The following is a 16,252-nucleotide window of genomic DNA, read 5'->3' as shown; positions in this document are numbered from 1 at the left end:
CTGCTCTCTCCCCATAGCCCTGTATCAATCCCAAACTAATCCCACTGCCCCGCTCTCTCCCCATAGCCCTGTATCAATCCCAAACTAATCCCACTGCCCCGCTCTCTCCCCATAGCCCTGTATCAATCCCCAAACTAATCCCACTGTCCCGCTCCCTCCCCATAGCCCTGTATCAATCCCAAACTAATCCCACTGCCCCGCTCTCTCCCCATAGCCCTGTATCAATCCCAAACTAATCCCATTGCCCCGCTCTCTCCCCATAGCCCTGTATCAATCCCAAACTAATCCCACTGCCCCACTCTCTCCCCATAGCCCTGTATCAACCCCAAACTAATCCCACTGCCCCGCTCTCTCCTCATAGCCCTGTATCAATCCCAAACTAATCCCACTGCCCCGCTCTCCCCATAGCCCTGTATCAATCCCAAACTAATCCCACTGTCCCACTCTCTCCCCATAGCCCTGTATCAACCCCCAAACTAATCCCACTGCCCTGCTCTCTCCCCATAGCCCTGTATCAATCCCAAACTAATCCCACTGCCCCACTCTCTCCCCATAGCCCTGTATCAACCCCAAACTAATCCCACTGCCCCGCTCTCTCCCCATAGCCCTGTATCAATCCCCAAACTAATCCCACTGCCCCGCTCTCTCCCCATAGCCCTGTGTCAATCCCCAAACTAATCCCACTGCCAGCTCTCTCCCCATAGCCCTGTATCAATCCCCAAACTAATCCCACTGCCCCGCTCTCTCCTCATAGCCCTGTATCAATCCCAAACTAATCCCACTGCCCCGCTCTCCCCATAGCCCTGTATCAATCCCCAAAGTAATCCCACTGCCCCGCTCTCTCCCCATAGCCCTGTATCAACCCCCAAACTAATCCCACTGCCCCGCTCTCTCCCCATAGCCCTGTATCAATCCCAAACTAAACCCACTGTCCCACTCTCTCCCCATAGCCCTGTATCAATCCCAAACTAATCCCACTGCCCTGCTCTCTCCCCATAGCCCTGTATCAATCCCAAACTATTCCCACTGTCCCGCTCGCCCCATAGCCCTGTATCAACCCCCAAACTAATCCCACTGCCCCGCTCTCTCCCCATAGCCCTGTATCAATCCCAAACTATTCCCACTGCCCCGCTCGCCCCATAGCCCTGTATCAATCCCCAAACTAATCCCACTGCCCCGCTCACTCCCCCTAGCCCTGTATCAATCCCAAACTAATCCCACTGCCCCGCTCTCTCCCCATAGCCCTGTATCAACCCCCAAACTAATCCCACTGCCCCGCTCTCTCCCCAGAGCCCTGTATCAATCCCAAACTAATCCCACGGCCCCGCTCTCTCCCCATAGCCCTGTATCAACCCCCAAACTAATCCCACTGCCCCGCTCTCTCCCCATAGCCCTGTATCAATCCCAAACTAATCCCACTGCCCCGCTCTCTCCCCATAGCCCTGTATCAATCCCAAACTAATCCCACTGCCCCGCTCTCTCCCCATAGCCCTGTATCAATCCCAAACTATTCCCACTGCCCCGCTCTCCCCATAGCCCTGTATCAATCCCAAACTATTCCCACTGCCCCGCTCTCCCCTCATAGCCCTGTATCAATCCCCAAAGTAATCCCACTGCCCCGCTCTCCCCCCATAGCCCTGTATCACTCCCCAAACTAATCCCACTGCCCCGCTCTCTCCCCATAGCCCTGTATCAATCCCAAACTAATCCCACTGCCCTGCTCTCTCCCCATAGCCCTGTAGCAATCACCAAACTAATCCCACTGCCCCGCTCTCCCCCCATAGCCCTGTATCAATCCCCAAATTAATCCCACTGCCCCGCTCTCTCCCCATAGCCCTGGATCAATCCCCAAACTAATCCCACTGCCCCGCTCTCCCCATAGCCCTGTATCAATCCCCAAACTAATCCCACTGCCCTGCTCTCTCCCCATAGCCCTGTATCAATCCCAAACTAATCCCACTGCCCCGCTCTCTCCCCATAGCCCTGTATCAATCCCAAACTAATCCCACTGCCCCGCTCTCTCCCCATAGCCCTGTATCAACCCCCAAACTAATCCCACTGCCCCGCTCTCTCCCCATAGCCCTGTATCAATCCCAAACTAATCCCACTGCCCCGCTCTCTCCCCATAGCCCTGTATCAATCCCAAACTAATCCCACTGCCCCGCTCTCTCCCCATAGCCCTGTATCAATCCCAAACTATTCCCACTGCCCCGCTCTCCCCATAGCCCTGTATCAATCCCAAACTATTCCCACTGCCCCGCTCTCCCCTCATAGCCCTGTATCAATCCCCAAAGTAATCCCACTGCCCCGCTCTCCCCCCATAGCCCTGTATCAATCCCAAACTAATCCCACTGCCCTGCTCTCTCCCCATAGCCCTGTAGCAATCACCAAACTAATCCCACTGCCCCGCTCTCTCCCCATAGCCCTGGATCAATCCCCAAACTAATCCCACTGCCCCGCTCTCCCCATAGCCCTGTATCAATCCCCAAACTAATCCCACTGCCCTGCTCTCTCCCCATAGCCCTGTAGCAATCACCAAACTAATCCCACTGCCCCGCTCTCCCCCCATAGCCCTGTATCACTCCCCAAACTAATCCCACTGCCCCGCTCTCTCCCCATAGCCCTGTATCAATCCCAAACTAATCCCACTGCCCTGCTCTCTCCCCATAGCCCTGTAGCAATCACCAAACTAATCCCACTGCCCCGCTCTCCCCCCATAGCCCTGTATCAATCCCCAAATTAATCCCACTGCCCCGCTCTCTCCCCATAGCCCTGGATCAATCCCCAAACTAATCCCACTGCCCCGCTCTCCCCATAGCCCTGTATCAATCCCCAAACTAATCCCACTGCCCTGCTCTCTCCCCATAGCCCTGTATCAATCCCAAACTAATCCCACTGCCCCGCTCTCTCCCCATAGCCCTGTATCAACCCCCAAACTAATCCCACTGCCCCGCTCTCTCCCCATAGCCCTGTATCAATCCCAAACTAATCCCACTGCCCCGCTCTCTCCCCATAGCCCTGTATCAATCCCAAACTAATCCCACTGCCCCGCTCTCTCCCCATAGCCCTGTATCAATCCCAAACTATTCCCACTGCCCCGCTCTCCCCATAGCCCTGTATCAATCCCAAACTATTCCCACTGCCCCGCTCTCCCCTCATAGCCCTGTATCAATCCCCAAAGTAATCCCACTGCCCCGCTCTCCCCCCATAGCCCTGTATCAATCCCAAACTAATCCCACTGCCCTGCTCTCTCCCCATAGCCCTGTAGCAATCACCAAACTAATCCCACTGCCCCGCTCTCTCCCCATAGCCCTGTATCAATCCCCAAAGTAATCCCACTCCCCCGCTCTCCCCCCATAGCCCTGTATCAATCCCCAAATTAATCCCACTGCCCCGCTCTCTCCCCATAGCCCTGGATCAATCCCCAAACTAATCCCACTGCCCCGCTCTCCCCATAGCCCTGTATCAATCCCCAAACTAATCCCACTGCCCTGCTCTCTCCCCATAGCCCTGTATCAATCCCAAACTAATCCCACTGCCCCGCTCCCTCCCCATAGCCCTGTATCAATCCCAAACTAATCCCACTGCCCCGCTCTCACCCCATAGCCCTGTATCAATCCCCAAACTAATCCCACTGCCCCGCTCTCTCCCCATAGCCCTGTATCAATCCCCAAACTAATTTCACTGCCCCGCTCTCTCCCCATAGCCCTGTATCAATCCCAAACTAATCCCCCTGCCCCGCTCTCTCCCCATAGCCCTGTATCAATCCCACACTAATCCCACTGTCCTGCTCTCTCCCCCTAGCCCTGTATCAATCCCCAAACTAATCCCACTGCCCCGCTCTCCCCAGAGCCCTGTATTAATCCCCAAACTAATCCCACGTCCCCGCTTTCTCCCCGTAGCCCTGTATCAATCACAAACTAATCCCACTGCCCCGCTCTCTCCCCATAGCCCTGTATCAATCCCAAACTAATCCCACTGTCCCGCTCTCTCCCCAAAGCCCTGTATCAATCCCAAACTAATCCCACTGCCAGGCTCTCTCCCCATAGCCCTGTATCAATCCCCAAACTAATCCCACTGCCCCGCTCTCTCCCCATAGCCCTGTATTAATCCCCAAACTAATCCCACTGTCCCGCTCTCTCCCCCTAGCCCTGTATCAATCCCCAAACTAATCCCACTGCCCCGCTCTCTCCTCCTAGCCCTGTATCAATCCCCAAACTAATTCCACTGCCCCGCTCTCTCCCCATAGCCCTGTATCAATCCCAAACTAATCCCCCTGCCCCGCTCTCTCCCCATAGCCCTGTATCAATCCCACACTAATCCCACTGTCCCGCTCTCTCCCCCTAGCCCTGTATCAATCCCCAAACTAATCCCACTGCCCCGCTCTCCCCAGAGCCCTGTATTAATCTCCAAACTAATCCCACGTCCCCGCTCTCTCCCCGTAGCCCTGTATCAATCACAAACTAATCCCACTGCCGCGCTCTCCCCAGAGCCCTGTATTAATCTCCAAACTAATTCCACTGCCCCGCTCTCTCCCCATAGCCCTGTATCAATCCCCAAACTAATCACACTGCCCGCTCTCTCCCCATAGCCCTGTATCAATCCCAAACTAATCCCACTGTCCCGCTCTCTCCCCAAAGCCCTGTATCAATCCCAAACTAATCCCACTGCCAGGCTCTCTCCCCATAGCCCTGTATCAATCCCCAAACTAATCCCACTGCCCCACTCTCTCCCCATAGACCTGTATTAATCCCCAAACTAATCCCACTGTCCCGCTCTCTCCCCCTAGCCCTGTATCAATCCCCAAACTAATCCCACTGCCCCGCTCTCTCCCCCAGCCCTGTATCAATCCCCAAACTAATCCCACTGTCCCGCTCTCTCCCCATAGCCCTGTATCAATCCCCAAACTAATCCCACTGCCCCGCTCCCTCCCCATAGCCCTGTATCAATCCCCAAACTAATTCCACTGCCCCGCTCTCTCCCCATAGCCCTGTATCAATCCCAAACTAATCCCCCTGCCCCGCTCTCTCCCCATAGCCCTGTATCAATCCCACACTAATCCCACTGTCCCGCTCTCTCCCCCTAGCCCTGTATCAATCCCCAAACTAATCCCACTGCCCCGCTCTCCCCATAGCCCTGTATCAATCCCCAAACTAATCCCACTGCCCCGCTCTCTCCCCCAGCCCTGTATCAATCCCCAAACTAATCCCACTGTCCCGCTCTCTCCCCATAGCCCTGTATCAATCCCCAAACTAATCCCACTGCCCCGCTCTCTCCCCATAGCCCTGTATCAATCCCAAACTAATCCCACTGCCCCGCTCCCTCCCCATAGCCCTGTATCAATCCCCAAACTAATCCCACTGCCCCGCTCTCTCCCCCTAGCCCTGTACATTCCTCTGTTTATCCAAATTTCCCTTAAAAGATGCAATGGCCTCTGTGTCAACCACTCCCTATGGCAAAGGTCCCATGGCTACTATTGGAAGAAGAACAGGGGCAGTTCTCCCCGGTGTCCTGGGGCTGATAGTTATCTCTCAACCAACATCACTAAAAAACCAGACGATCCGATCGTTATTGCATTGCTCTTTGTGGGAGCTTGCTGTGCGCAAATTGGCTGCCACATTTCCCACATTACAACAGTGACCACACTTTGAAAAACTCTCCATTGGCAGTGAAGCGCTGTGGGGCGTCCTGAGGTGGTGAAAGGCGCAGGAGAAAAGCGAGTTCTCGCCCGGCCGAGCCATCGTGACCTCTGACCCGGTTACGGCAGGGTTTGTGGGGTGACCAAGATGGCCGCCTTTCTACGATGGGCATTTCCCGACCTGAAGGCCCAACCCTACGACACGTCCTGTTGGTTAACTTGCTTGGGTCGGTATTCTCCCTTGAATCAGTAATAACTTTCACACAAACAAAATAAAAAGGTTTAATTGTCCCGCTATTTATTTTTTCAAATGGTGATGTGGAGGCGTCGTTTGTCCCTCATGTGCTCCTCGGTGTGACGGTGTCCAACGGTGAGTCGCTTCCCCCGGCCCACTCTTGTGAGCTCGTGGCTGGGTCACTGGGGTCGGCGGGGAGGTCCATTGAGTTCCACCAGCTGGAGGATAAAGAGAAGAGAAACAAAACAAAGGTCAAACTCCGAGACTTGCTTTACCTGTGATCAGCGAGAAGGGAGCCTCTGGGACGTGTTGCCGGCTGGTGCTGGCCTTCCAGGGGGAGCTGGACCGCGTCTTGACTGGGGGCAGTGAGCGCATCATATAGAAGGCAAGTGTCTTTATAGAGGACGCTTGGTCCGTGCGATCTGCTGGACTGTTGGCCTGAGGTGGGGGGACAGAGAGGGATTTTTCCAGTGTATTTTTTCCCTTTTTAGCCCTGGGGTTTTTTGCTGTTTTTCTACCTCTCCCAGTAGTTTACATGGCTGCGGGCGGAGGGAGCCGGTGGAGGGAGGGAGTGGGCAGAGGGAGCTGGAGGAGGGAGCTGGAGGAGGGAGTGGGGGGAGGGAGCGGGCGGAGGGAGTGGGCGGAGGGAGCGGGTGGAGGGTGCGGGCGCAGGGAGTGGGCGGAGGGAGCTGGAGGAGGGAGTGGGCAGAGGGAGCGTGCGGAGGGAGCGGGGGGAGGGAGTGGGTGGAGGGAGCGGGCGGAGGGAGCGGGTGGAGGGAGTGGGCGGAGGGAGCGGGAGGAGGGAGCTGGAGGAGGGAGTGGGAGGAGGGAGTGGGCGGAGGGAGTGGGAGGAGGGAGCGGGCGGAGGGAGCTGGAGGAGGGAGTGGGAGGAGGCAGAGGGAGCTGGAGGAGTGAGTGGGCGGAGGGAGCTGGAGGAGGGAGTGGGCGGAGGGAGCTGGAGGAGGGAGTGGGAGGAGGGAGTGGGCGGAGGGAGCTGGAGGAGGGAGTGGGCGGAGGGAGCTGGAGGAGTGAGTGGGCGGAGGGAGCTGGAGGAGGGAGTGGGCGGAGGGAGCTGGAGGAGGGAGTGGGCGGAGGGAGCTGGAGGAGGGAGTGGGCGGAGGGAGCTGGAGGAGTGAGTGGGCGGAGGGAGCTGGAGGAGGGAGTGGGAGGAGGGAGTGGGCGGAGGGAGCTGGAGGAGGGAGTGGGCGGAGGGAGCTGGAGGAGTGAGTGGGCGGAGGGAGCTGGAGGAGGGAGTGGGCGGAGGGAGTGGGAGGAGGGAGTGGGCGGAGGGAGTGGATGGAGGGAGTGGGCGGAGGGAGTGGGCGGAGGGAGTGGGCGAAGGTAGCTGGCGGAGGGAGTGGGCGGAGGGAGCGGGGGTAGGGAGCGAGGGGAGGGAGCAGGGGGAGGGAGCTGGAGGAGGGAGCGGGCAGAGGGAGCTGGAGGAGGGAGCGGGCGGGGGGAGCGGGCGGAGGGAGCGGGCGGAGGGTGCGGGCGGAAGGTGCGGGCGGAGGGAGTGGGCGGAGGGTGCGGGCGGAGGGAGCGGGGGGAGGGAGTGGGCAGGGAGTGCGGGCGGAGGGAGCGGGCGGAGGGAGCTGGAGAAGGGAGTGGGCGGAGGGTGCGGGCGGAGGGAGCTGGAGGAGGGAGCGGGCGGAGGGAGTGGACGGAGGGTGCGGGTGCAGGGAGTGGGCGGAGGGAGTGGGCGGAGGGTGCAGGCGGAGGGAGTGGGCGGAGGGAGCTGGAGGAGGGAGTGGGCGGAGGGAGCTGGAGGAGTGAGTGGGCGGAGGGAGCTGGAGGAGGGAGTGGGCGGAGGGAGTGGGCGGAGGGTGCGGGCGGAGGGAGCGGGGGGAGGGAGTGGGCAGGGAGTGCGGGCGGAGGGAGCGGGCGGAGGGAGCTGGAGAAGGGAGTGGGCGGAGGGAGTGGGCGGAGGGTGCGGGCGGAGGGAGCTGGAGGAGGGAGTGGGCGGAGGGAGCGGGCGGAGGGAGCGGGGGGAGGGAGTGGGCAGAGAGTGCGGGCGGAGGGAGCGGGCGGAGGGAGCTGGAGAAGGGAGTGGGCGGAGGGAGTGTGCGGAGGGAGGGAGTGGGCAGAGGGAGTGGGCGGAGGGAGTGGGCAGAGGGAGTGGGCAGAGGGAGTGGGCGGAGGGAGTGGGCAGAGGGAGTGGGCGGAGGGAGCTGGAGAAGGGAGTGGGTGGAGGGAGCGTGCGGAGGGAGCGGGGGGAGGGAGTGGGCGGAGGGCGTGGGCGGAGGGTGCGGGCGGAGGGAGCGGGCGGAGGGAGCGGGGGGAGGGAGCGGGGGGAGGGAGTGGGCGGAGGGAGTGGGCGGAGGGAGCGGGCGGAGGGAGCTGGAGAAGGGAGTGGGCGGAGGGAGTGGGCGGAGGGTGCGGGCGGAGGGAGCTGGAGGAGGGAGTGGGCGGAGGGAGCGGGCGGAGGGAGCGGGGGGAGGGAGTGGGCAGAGAGTGTGGGCGGAGGGAGCGGGCGGAGGGAGCTGGAGAAGGGAGTGGGCGGAGGGAGTGTGCGGAGGGAGGGAGTGGGCAGAGGGAGTGGGCGGAGGGAGTGGGCAGAGGGAGTGGGCGGAGGGAGCTGGAGAAGGGAGTGGGTGGAGGGAGCGTGCGGAGGGAGTGGGCGGAGGGAGTGGGCGGAGGGCGTGGGCGGAGGGTGCGGGCGGAGGGAGCGGGCGGAGGGAGCGGGGGGAGGGAGTGGGCGGAGGGAGTGGGCGGAGGGTGCGGGCAGAGGGAGTGGGCGGAGGGTGCGGGCGGAGGGTGCGGGCAGAGGGAGTGGGCGGAGGGAGCAGGCGGAGGGAGCGGGGGGAGGGAGCGTGCGGGTGGAGGGAGCGGGCGGAGGGAGCTGGAGGAGGGAGCAGACGGAGGGAGTGGGCGGAGGGAGCGGGGGGATGGAGAGGGAGGAGGGAGTGGGCGGAGGGAGTGGGCGGAGGGAGTGGGCGGAGGGAGCGGGGGGAGGGAGCTGGAGGAGGGAGTGGGCGGAGGGAGCGGGGGGAGGGAGCAGACGGAGGGAGTGGGCGGAGGGAGCGGGGGAGGGAGCAGACGGAGGGAGTGGGCGGAGGGAGCTGGAGGAGGGAGCAGACGGAGGGAGTGGGCGGAGGGAGCTGGGGGGAGGGAGCTGGAGGAAGCAGCTGGAGGAGGGAGTGGGCGGAGGGAGCGGGGGGAGGGTGCGGGCGGAGGGAGCGGGCGGAGGGAGTGGGGGGAGGGAGCTGGAGGAGGGAGCGGACAGAGGGAGTGGGCGGAGGGAGTGGGAGGAGGGAGCTGGAGGAGGGAGGGAGTGGGAAGAGGGAGCTGGAGGAGGGAGCGGGCGGAGGGAGTGGGAGGAGGGAGCTGGAGGAGGGAGGGAGTGGGAAGAGGGAGCTGGAGGAGGGAGCGGGCGGAGGGAGTGGGAGGAGGGAGCTGGAGGAGGGAGGGAGTGGGAAGAGGGAGCTGGAGGAGGGAGCGGGCGGAGGGAGTGGACGGAGGGAGCAGACGGAGGGAGCGGGGGGAGGGAGCGGGGGGAGGGAGAGTAGGAAATGCCTGGCCAGTAAGCTCCAGGCATCATGAGGTGTGGGGCAGGCTTGATGGAGCAGCTGGTCTTTTCCTGCCCGTCATAGGATTGTATGTTTCGTATGTGCGTGTTTCACATGTTTCATGTTTGTATGTTCGATGTTTCCTATGTTTGTATGTTTCCTATGTTCGTATGTTCCTATGTATCACAATAAGCCCACTGGGCAGTACTTGAGGGCGGTGAGCACAGTTGTGGTTCACCCTCCGAATGCGCCCAATCATTCCGGCCAGCCCCACGTTATTCAGTCCGGTCAGGCGGTGAAACCCGGACGTGAAGCGGAATCGTCGGCACTGCCCGTTCCCCGGGGCTCCTGCTGCACGGTTAGTTCGAGAAAGAGTTTCCTACGATTGCAGGCGGGACCTTCCCATGCTCCTGAGCGAGAGTGAAACGGCTGTGGATTACTCGGTCACAGGGTGGCTGCACGGGGTGCGGAACAGTCTGGGTAACCCCCCGCCCCCGCCGGTGCCGGGACTGACTCTTTCCTGAGCCTTGGCAGGGTTCGGAAGCGGGAAGCCAATCACTAAGAGGGAGCTCGAGGAACAGCACCTCATCTTCCGATTAGGCACTTTACAGCCTTCCGGACTCAATATCGAGTTCAACAATTTCAGATCATAACCTCGGCCCCTATTATATTTTTATATATTTTTTATCCACACCTTTGTTTTGTGCCTTTTCCTTTTCTCTCTCCCACATGGCAACTGTCTCTCTTTCTGCCAGCGTATTTCACACTTCATCTAGAGCCGTCCTTTGTCTCTTTACCTGCTCTATTACCATCTCGTCTCGCCTTGATTATCTCTTAATGTCTCTTCACCCCCCACAGACCTTCCCTTTTGTTCTTTCATCCCCTCCCCCATTTCCCAGCCCCCCAACTTGCTTTTTTTCATCTGTTTCATCTCCTGCTTTTTTTCTCAGTTCTGACGAAGGGTTTCGACCTGAAACGTTGACTCTATTTCTCTCTCCACGGATGTTGCCTGGCCTGCTGAGTTTTTCCCCAGCGTTTTCTGTTGTCATTTCGGATTTCCAGCATCCGCAGTATTTTGCTATCGTATTACTGAGAGGGAGCGATTGGCCCTCACCCGCATAACCCACACGGGCTGATGTTATGCCAGGTGGGCTGTGAAACTCCAGCCTGTTCATGGTGACGGCCCATCCACTCAGGGCATACCCTGCATATACCGGAACACGGGCTGGCAAGAGGCAGCTGCTGGCGAAACGGGTCACAGGTTTATCCCTGGGACTCCCTCACGCTGGCTGTCAAACCCTGGTTCAACCTTCTAGGAGGCCGGGCACCTCCTGCAAAGCCCAGAGCCACTGAGGTCAACACCCAGAGGTGCAATCATGGCCTGCGTCCCTGATGAACATCCATTGCAAAACGTCATGGGACACAGAAGAGAGAGAAAGAAGAGAGAGAAACAGAGAGACACAGAGAGACAGAGAGACACAGAGGGAGAGACAGAGAGAGAGAGAGAGAGAGAGAGACAGAGAGAGAGAGAGACAGAGAGAGAGCGAGACAGAGAGCGAGAGAGACAGAGAGACAGAGAGAGAGAGAGAGATACATACATACAATTTCTCTAGCACCTTTCATGACCACCTCAGGACGTCCCAAAGCGCTTTACAGCCAATGAAGTACTTTTTTTGAAGTGTGGTCACTGTTGTAATGTAGGAAACGCGGCAGCCATTTTGCGCACAGCAAGCTCCCACAAACAGCAATGTGATAATGACCAGATCATCTGTTTTAGTGATGTTGGTTGAGGGATAAATATTGGCCCCAGGACACCGGGGAGAACTCCCCCTGCTCTTCTTCCAATAGTGGCCATGGGATCTTTTACGTCCACCTGAGAGGGCAGACGGGGCCTGGGTTTAACGTCACATCCGAAAGACGGCACCTCCGACAGTGCAGCGCTCCCTCAGTGCTGCCCCTCCGACAGTGCAGCGCTCCCTCAGTACCGCCCCTCCGAAGTGCAGCGCTCCCTCAGTACTGCCCCTCCGACACTGCGGCGCTCCCTCAGTACTGCCCCTCCGACAGTGCGGCTCTCCCTCAGTACCGCCCCTCCGACAGTGCGGCACTCCCTCAGTACCGCCCCTCCGACAGTGCGGCGCTCCATCAGTACTGCCCCTCCGACAGTGCAGCGCTCCCTCAGTACCGCCCCTCCGACAGTGCGGCGCTCCCTCAGCACTGCCCCTCCGATAGTGCGGCGCTCCCTCAGTACCGCCCCTACGACAGTGCGGCGCTCCCTCAGTACCGCCCCTACGACAGTGCGGCGCTCCCTCAGTACTGCCCCTCAGACAGTGCGGCGCTCCCTCAGTACCGCCCCTCCGACAGCGCGGCGCTCCCTCAGTACTGCCCTTCCGACAGTGCGGCGCTCCCTCAGTACTGCGCCTCCGACAGTGCGGCGCTCCCTCAGTACCGCCCCTCCGACAGCGCAGCGCTCCCTCAGTACCGCCCCTACGACAGTGCGGCGCTCCCTCAGTACTGCCCCTCCGACAGTGCGGCGCTCCCTCAGTACCGCCCCTCCGACAGTGCGGCGCTCCCTCAGTACCGCCCCTCCGACAGTGCGGCGCTCCCTCAGTACTGCGCCTCCGACAGTGCGGCGCTCCCTCAGTACCGCCCCTCCGACAGCGCGGCGCTCCCTCAGTACCGCCCCTACGACAGTGCGGCGCTCCATCAGTCCTGCCCCTCCGACAGTGCGGCGCTCCCTCAGTACCGCCCCTCCGACAGCGCAGCGCTCCCTCAGTACCGCCACTACGACAGTGCGGCGCTCCCTCAGTACCGCCCCTCCGACAGTGCGGCGCTCCCTCAGTACTGGCACTGGGAGTGTCGGCCTGGATTATGTGCTCGAGTCTCTGGAACGGGACTCGAGCCCTCGACCTTCTGAATCAGAGTCGAGAGAGAGAGAGCGACACACTGAAGCATGGCTGACACCAGTGAACAGCAAAGAAAGGAGAGCTCTCCATTCATGTTTTAAATGCCAAACTGGCAAAATATTCACTTCTGTCCCAGCCCCAGCCTCCGGGATGTTGCTGTCGTCAGTCTCTACCCTCCATTGTCAGTATACTCATTCTAGAATCACTGCCACATGCATTGCAGTACCACTGGTACCCAACAGAGGCCAGCATTGGCTCCCTTGGCATTAACAATACTTCATTACAAAGAATGCCCAGCACAGAAACAGGCCATTGGGCCCATCTGCTCTGTGCCGGTGTTTCTGCTCCACACCAGCCTCCTCCCGCCCCTCTTCATCTCACCCTGTCACCATATCCTTCTATTCCTTTCTCCCTCATGTGTTTATCCAGCTTCCCCTTAAATACATCTACGCTCTTCGCCTCAACCACTCCCTGTGGCAGCGAGTTCCACATTCTCACCACTCTCTGGGTAAAGAAGTTTCTCCTGAATTCCCGATTGGATTTATTAGTGACTCTCTTCTATTGACGGCCCCTAGTTCTGGTCTTGCCCCACAAGTGGAAACATCTTCTCTACGTCGACCCTATCGAACCCCCTTCATAATCTTAAAGCCCTCGATCAGGTCGCCCCTCAGCCTTCTCTATTCTAGAGAAAAGAGCCCCAGCCTGTTCAGTCTTTCCCGATAGGTGTAACCTCTCAGTTCTGGTATTATCCTTGTAAATCTTTGTTGCACCCTCTCCAGTGTCTCCATATCCATTTTTTGTAATATGGAGACCAAAACTGTGCATCGTGCTCCAAGTGTGGCCTAACCAAGGTTCGATACAAGTTTAACACAACTTCCCTGCTCTTCAATTCAATCCCTCTCGAAATGAGCCCCAGTAGTTGGTTTGCTTCAGCATTGCACCTTCAGCAAATAACTTTTATACTGTGGTATGTGAAAAGGAAAAGACTGGCGAAGGCAAATGTAGGTCCTTTACAGTCAGAGGCAGGAGAATTTATAATGGGGAATGAGGAAATGGCAGAGAAATTAAATAAATACTTTGTTTCTGTCTTCACGGAGGAAGACACAAAAAACCTCCCAGAAATACGAGAAAACCAAGGGTGTGGCGAGAATGAGGAACTTAAAGAAATTATTAGCTAAAGAAACAGTACTAGCAAAATGAATGGGACTAAAAGTCGATAAATCCCTAGGACCGGATGACCGACATCCTAGGGTTTTGAAAGAGGTGGTCATTGGAATAGTGGACGCATTGGTTGTCATCTTATCTGGTTTTTCGCCTCTCCCAGGAGATCACATGGGTTCGGGTGGATGGAGAGTGATGGAAGATTTGAGGTTAGGATCAGATCAGCCATGATCTTATTGAATGGTGGAGCAGGCTCGAGGGGCCGATTGGCCTACTCCTGCTCCTATTTCTTATGTTCTTATGTTCCAAAATTCTACCGATTCTGGAACGGTTCCTGCAGATTGGAGGATAGCAAATGTAACCCCGCTGTTTAAGAAAGGAGGGAGAGAGAAAACGGGGAACGACAGACCTGTTCGCCTCACATCAGTAGTTGGGAAAATGCTGGAATCTATTATAAGGATGCAATAACTGGGCACTTAGAAACTAATAGTAAGATTGGGCAGAGTCAGCATGGATTTATGAAAGGGAAATCCTGTTTAACAAACCTATTGGAGTTCTTTGAGGATGTAACTAGTGGAGTAGACAAAGGGGAACTGGTAGATGTGGTGTATTTGGATTTTCAGAAGGTCTTCGATAAGGTCCCACACAAGAAGTTGGTGAACAAAATTAGGGCACATGGAATTGGGGGTAATATACTAGCATGGATTGAGAATTGGTTAACAGACAGAAAACATAGAGTAGGGATAAACGGGTCTTTTTCAGGATGGCAGGCTGTGACTACTGGGGTACCGCAAGGATCGGTGCTTGGGCCCCAGCTATTCACAATCTATATCAATGATTTGGTTGAGGGGACTAAATGTAACATTTCCAAATTTGCTGATGACACAAAGCTAGGTGGCAGTGTCAGTTGTGAAGAGGCTTCAAGGGGATCTCGACAGGCTCAGTGAGTGGGCGGGAACATGGCAGATGGATTATAATGTGGAGAAATGTGAAGTTATCCACTTTGGTAGAAAAAACAGAAAGGCAGAGTATTTCCTAAATGGGGAAAGATTGGGGAATGCAGATGCTCAAAGGGACCTGGGTGTCCTTGTACATGAGTCACTGAAAGTGAATGCGCAGGTGCAGCAAGCCATTAGGAAAGCAAATGGTATGCTGGCCTTCATTACAAGAGGATTTGAGTACAGGAGTAAAGAAGTCTTACTCCAATTATATAGGGCCTTGGTGAGACCACACCTGGAGTACTGTGTACAATTTTGGTCTCCTTACCTAAGGAAGGATATACTTGCCATAGAGGGAGTGCAACAAAGGTTCACGAGATTGATTCCTGGGATGGCGGGACTGTCGTATGAGAAGAGATTGAGTAAACTAGGCCTGTATTCTCTTGAATTCAGAAGAATGAGAGGGGATCTCATTGAAGCATACAAAATTATTACAGGGCTTGATAGGGTGGATGCTGGGAGAATGTTTCCCTTGGCTGGGGAGTCTAGAACCAGGGGCCACAGCCTCAGGATAAATGGTAGGCCATTCAGGACTGAGATGAGGAGAAATTTCTTCACACGGAGGGTGGTGAATCTTTGGAATTCTCTACCCCAGAGGGCTGTGGAGGCTCAGTCATTGGGTATATTCAAAACAGAAGGCGATAGATTTCTGACTAGTAAGGGCATCAAGGGATATGGCGATAGGGCTGGTGAATGGAGTTGAGGCAGAAGATCAGCCATGATCTCATTGAATGGCGGAGCAGGCTCGAGGGGCCGAAGGGCCGACTCCTGCTCCTATTGCTTATGTTCTTATGCACTTACTTTTATCCAATGCACTGTGTTAGGGGATATATATATATTTTAATAACATAGATTTTAATATGATTAAACTAATGACTGAAAAACTCTGATTGTGCTTAAACAACCACAGAAACAGGACCACGTGCAAGACTGCTTGTAGAACAAAGGAATGGGGTGATGCACCAGAGATCCAATCACAGCGTGGTAATGTCAGGTCGGCCGATGTAGCTGAACCAACCATAGCTCTGCATGCATGCTGCTGAGCCAATGGTAGTAAAGGGGCGGGTGCATTTGCTGTAATCTGATGGTGTATATAAACCAGCCATTTTTAGAACATGTGTTAGTCGAACAAAAGGATCCCTCCATGTAAGTCAAGTGCTGCAATAAATCGACTATTTAAAAGCTACTACCGGACTCAAAATCTTTTATTTTAATGCGTTGACCTCAGATTAGTGTGGTCCACTGAAATTAAGAGATCTAACACACTCCTCCCCCTCACTATGTTGGAATCAAGATGCAAGGCTCCGTCTCCTAATCCAACTCATGCTTTCCCAGCGCATAGAAACATAGAAGATAGGAGCAGGAGTAGGCCATTCGGCCCCTCGAGCCTGCTCTGCCATTCAATGCGATCATGGCTGATCATCCAAACTCAGTACCCTGTCCCTGCTTTCTCCCCATATCCCTTGATCCCTTTAGCCTTAAGAAATATATCCAACTCCTTCTTGAATATATTTAATGAATGAATTGGCCTCAACTGCCTTGTGTGGTAGAGAATTCCACAGGTTCACCACTCTCTGGGTGAAGAAATTCCTCCTCATCTCTGTCCTAAATGGCTTACCCCTTATCCTTAGACCGTGACCCCTGGTTCTGGACTCCCCCGCCATTGGGAACATCCTTCCTGCATCTAGTCTGTCAGTCCTGTTAGAATTTTATAAGTTTCAATGAGATCCCCTCTCATTCTTCTAAACTCCAGCGAGTATAAGCCCAATCGACCCAATCTCTCCTCATACGTCATTCCTGCCATCCCAGGT

At 56.8% G+C, this 16,252-nt stretch overlaps 1 protein-coding gene across 2 annotated transcripts in view; it reads right to left on the bottom strand.

Annotated features, from left to right (window-relative positions):
• Nucleotides 1-5,915: 5,915 nt before the first annotated feature.
• flad1 (flavin adenine dinucleotide synthetase 1) overlaps nucleotides 5,916-16,252 on the bottom strand; it is a 47,129-nt gene continuing 36,792 nt past the window's right edge. For both annotated transcript variants that reach the window (XR_015075744.1, XM_085978720.1), the window contains one exon: nucleotides 5,916-6,091. Coding sequence is in view for 1 of the 2 variants with exons in the window: in XM_085978720.1 (XP_085834846.1) it covers nucleotides 5,977-6,091 (115 nt within the window). In the remaining variant the exon portion in view is untranslated. The remainder of the gene's footprint in view (nucleotides 6,092-16,252) is intronic.

This window comes from Somniosus microcephalus, unplaced genomic scaffold, assembly GCF_052327205.1.
Source record: "Somniosus microcephalus isolate GS21.2 unplaced genomic scaffold, FLI_Smic_1.0 unresolved_chr7, whole genome shotgun sequence".
In the NCBI taxonomy this organism is placed as follows: Eukaryota; Metazoa; Chordata; class Chondrichthyes; order Squaliformes; family Somniosidae; genus Somniosus; species Somniosus microcephalus.
This window is presented reverse-complemented; position numbering and strand designations above follow the sequence as displayed.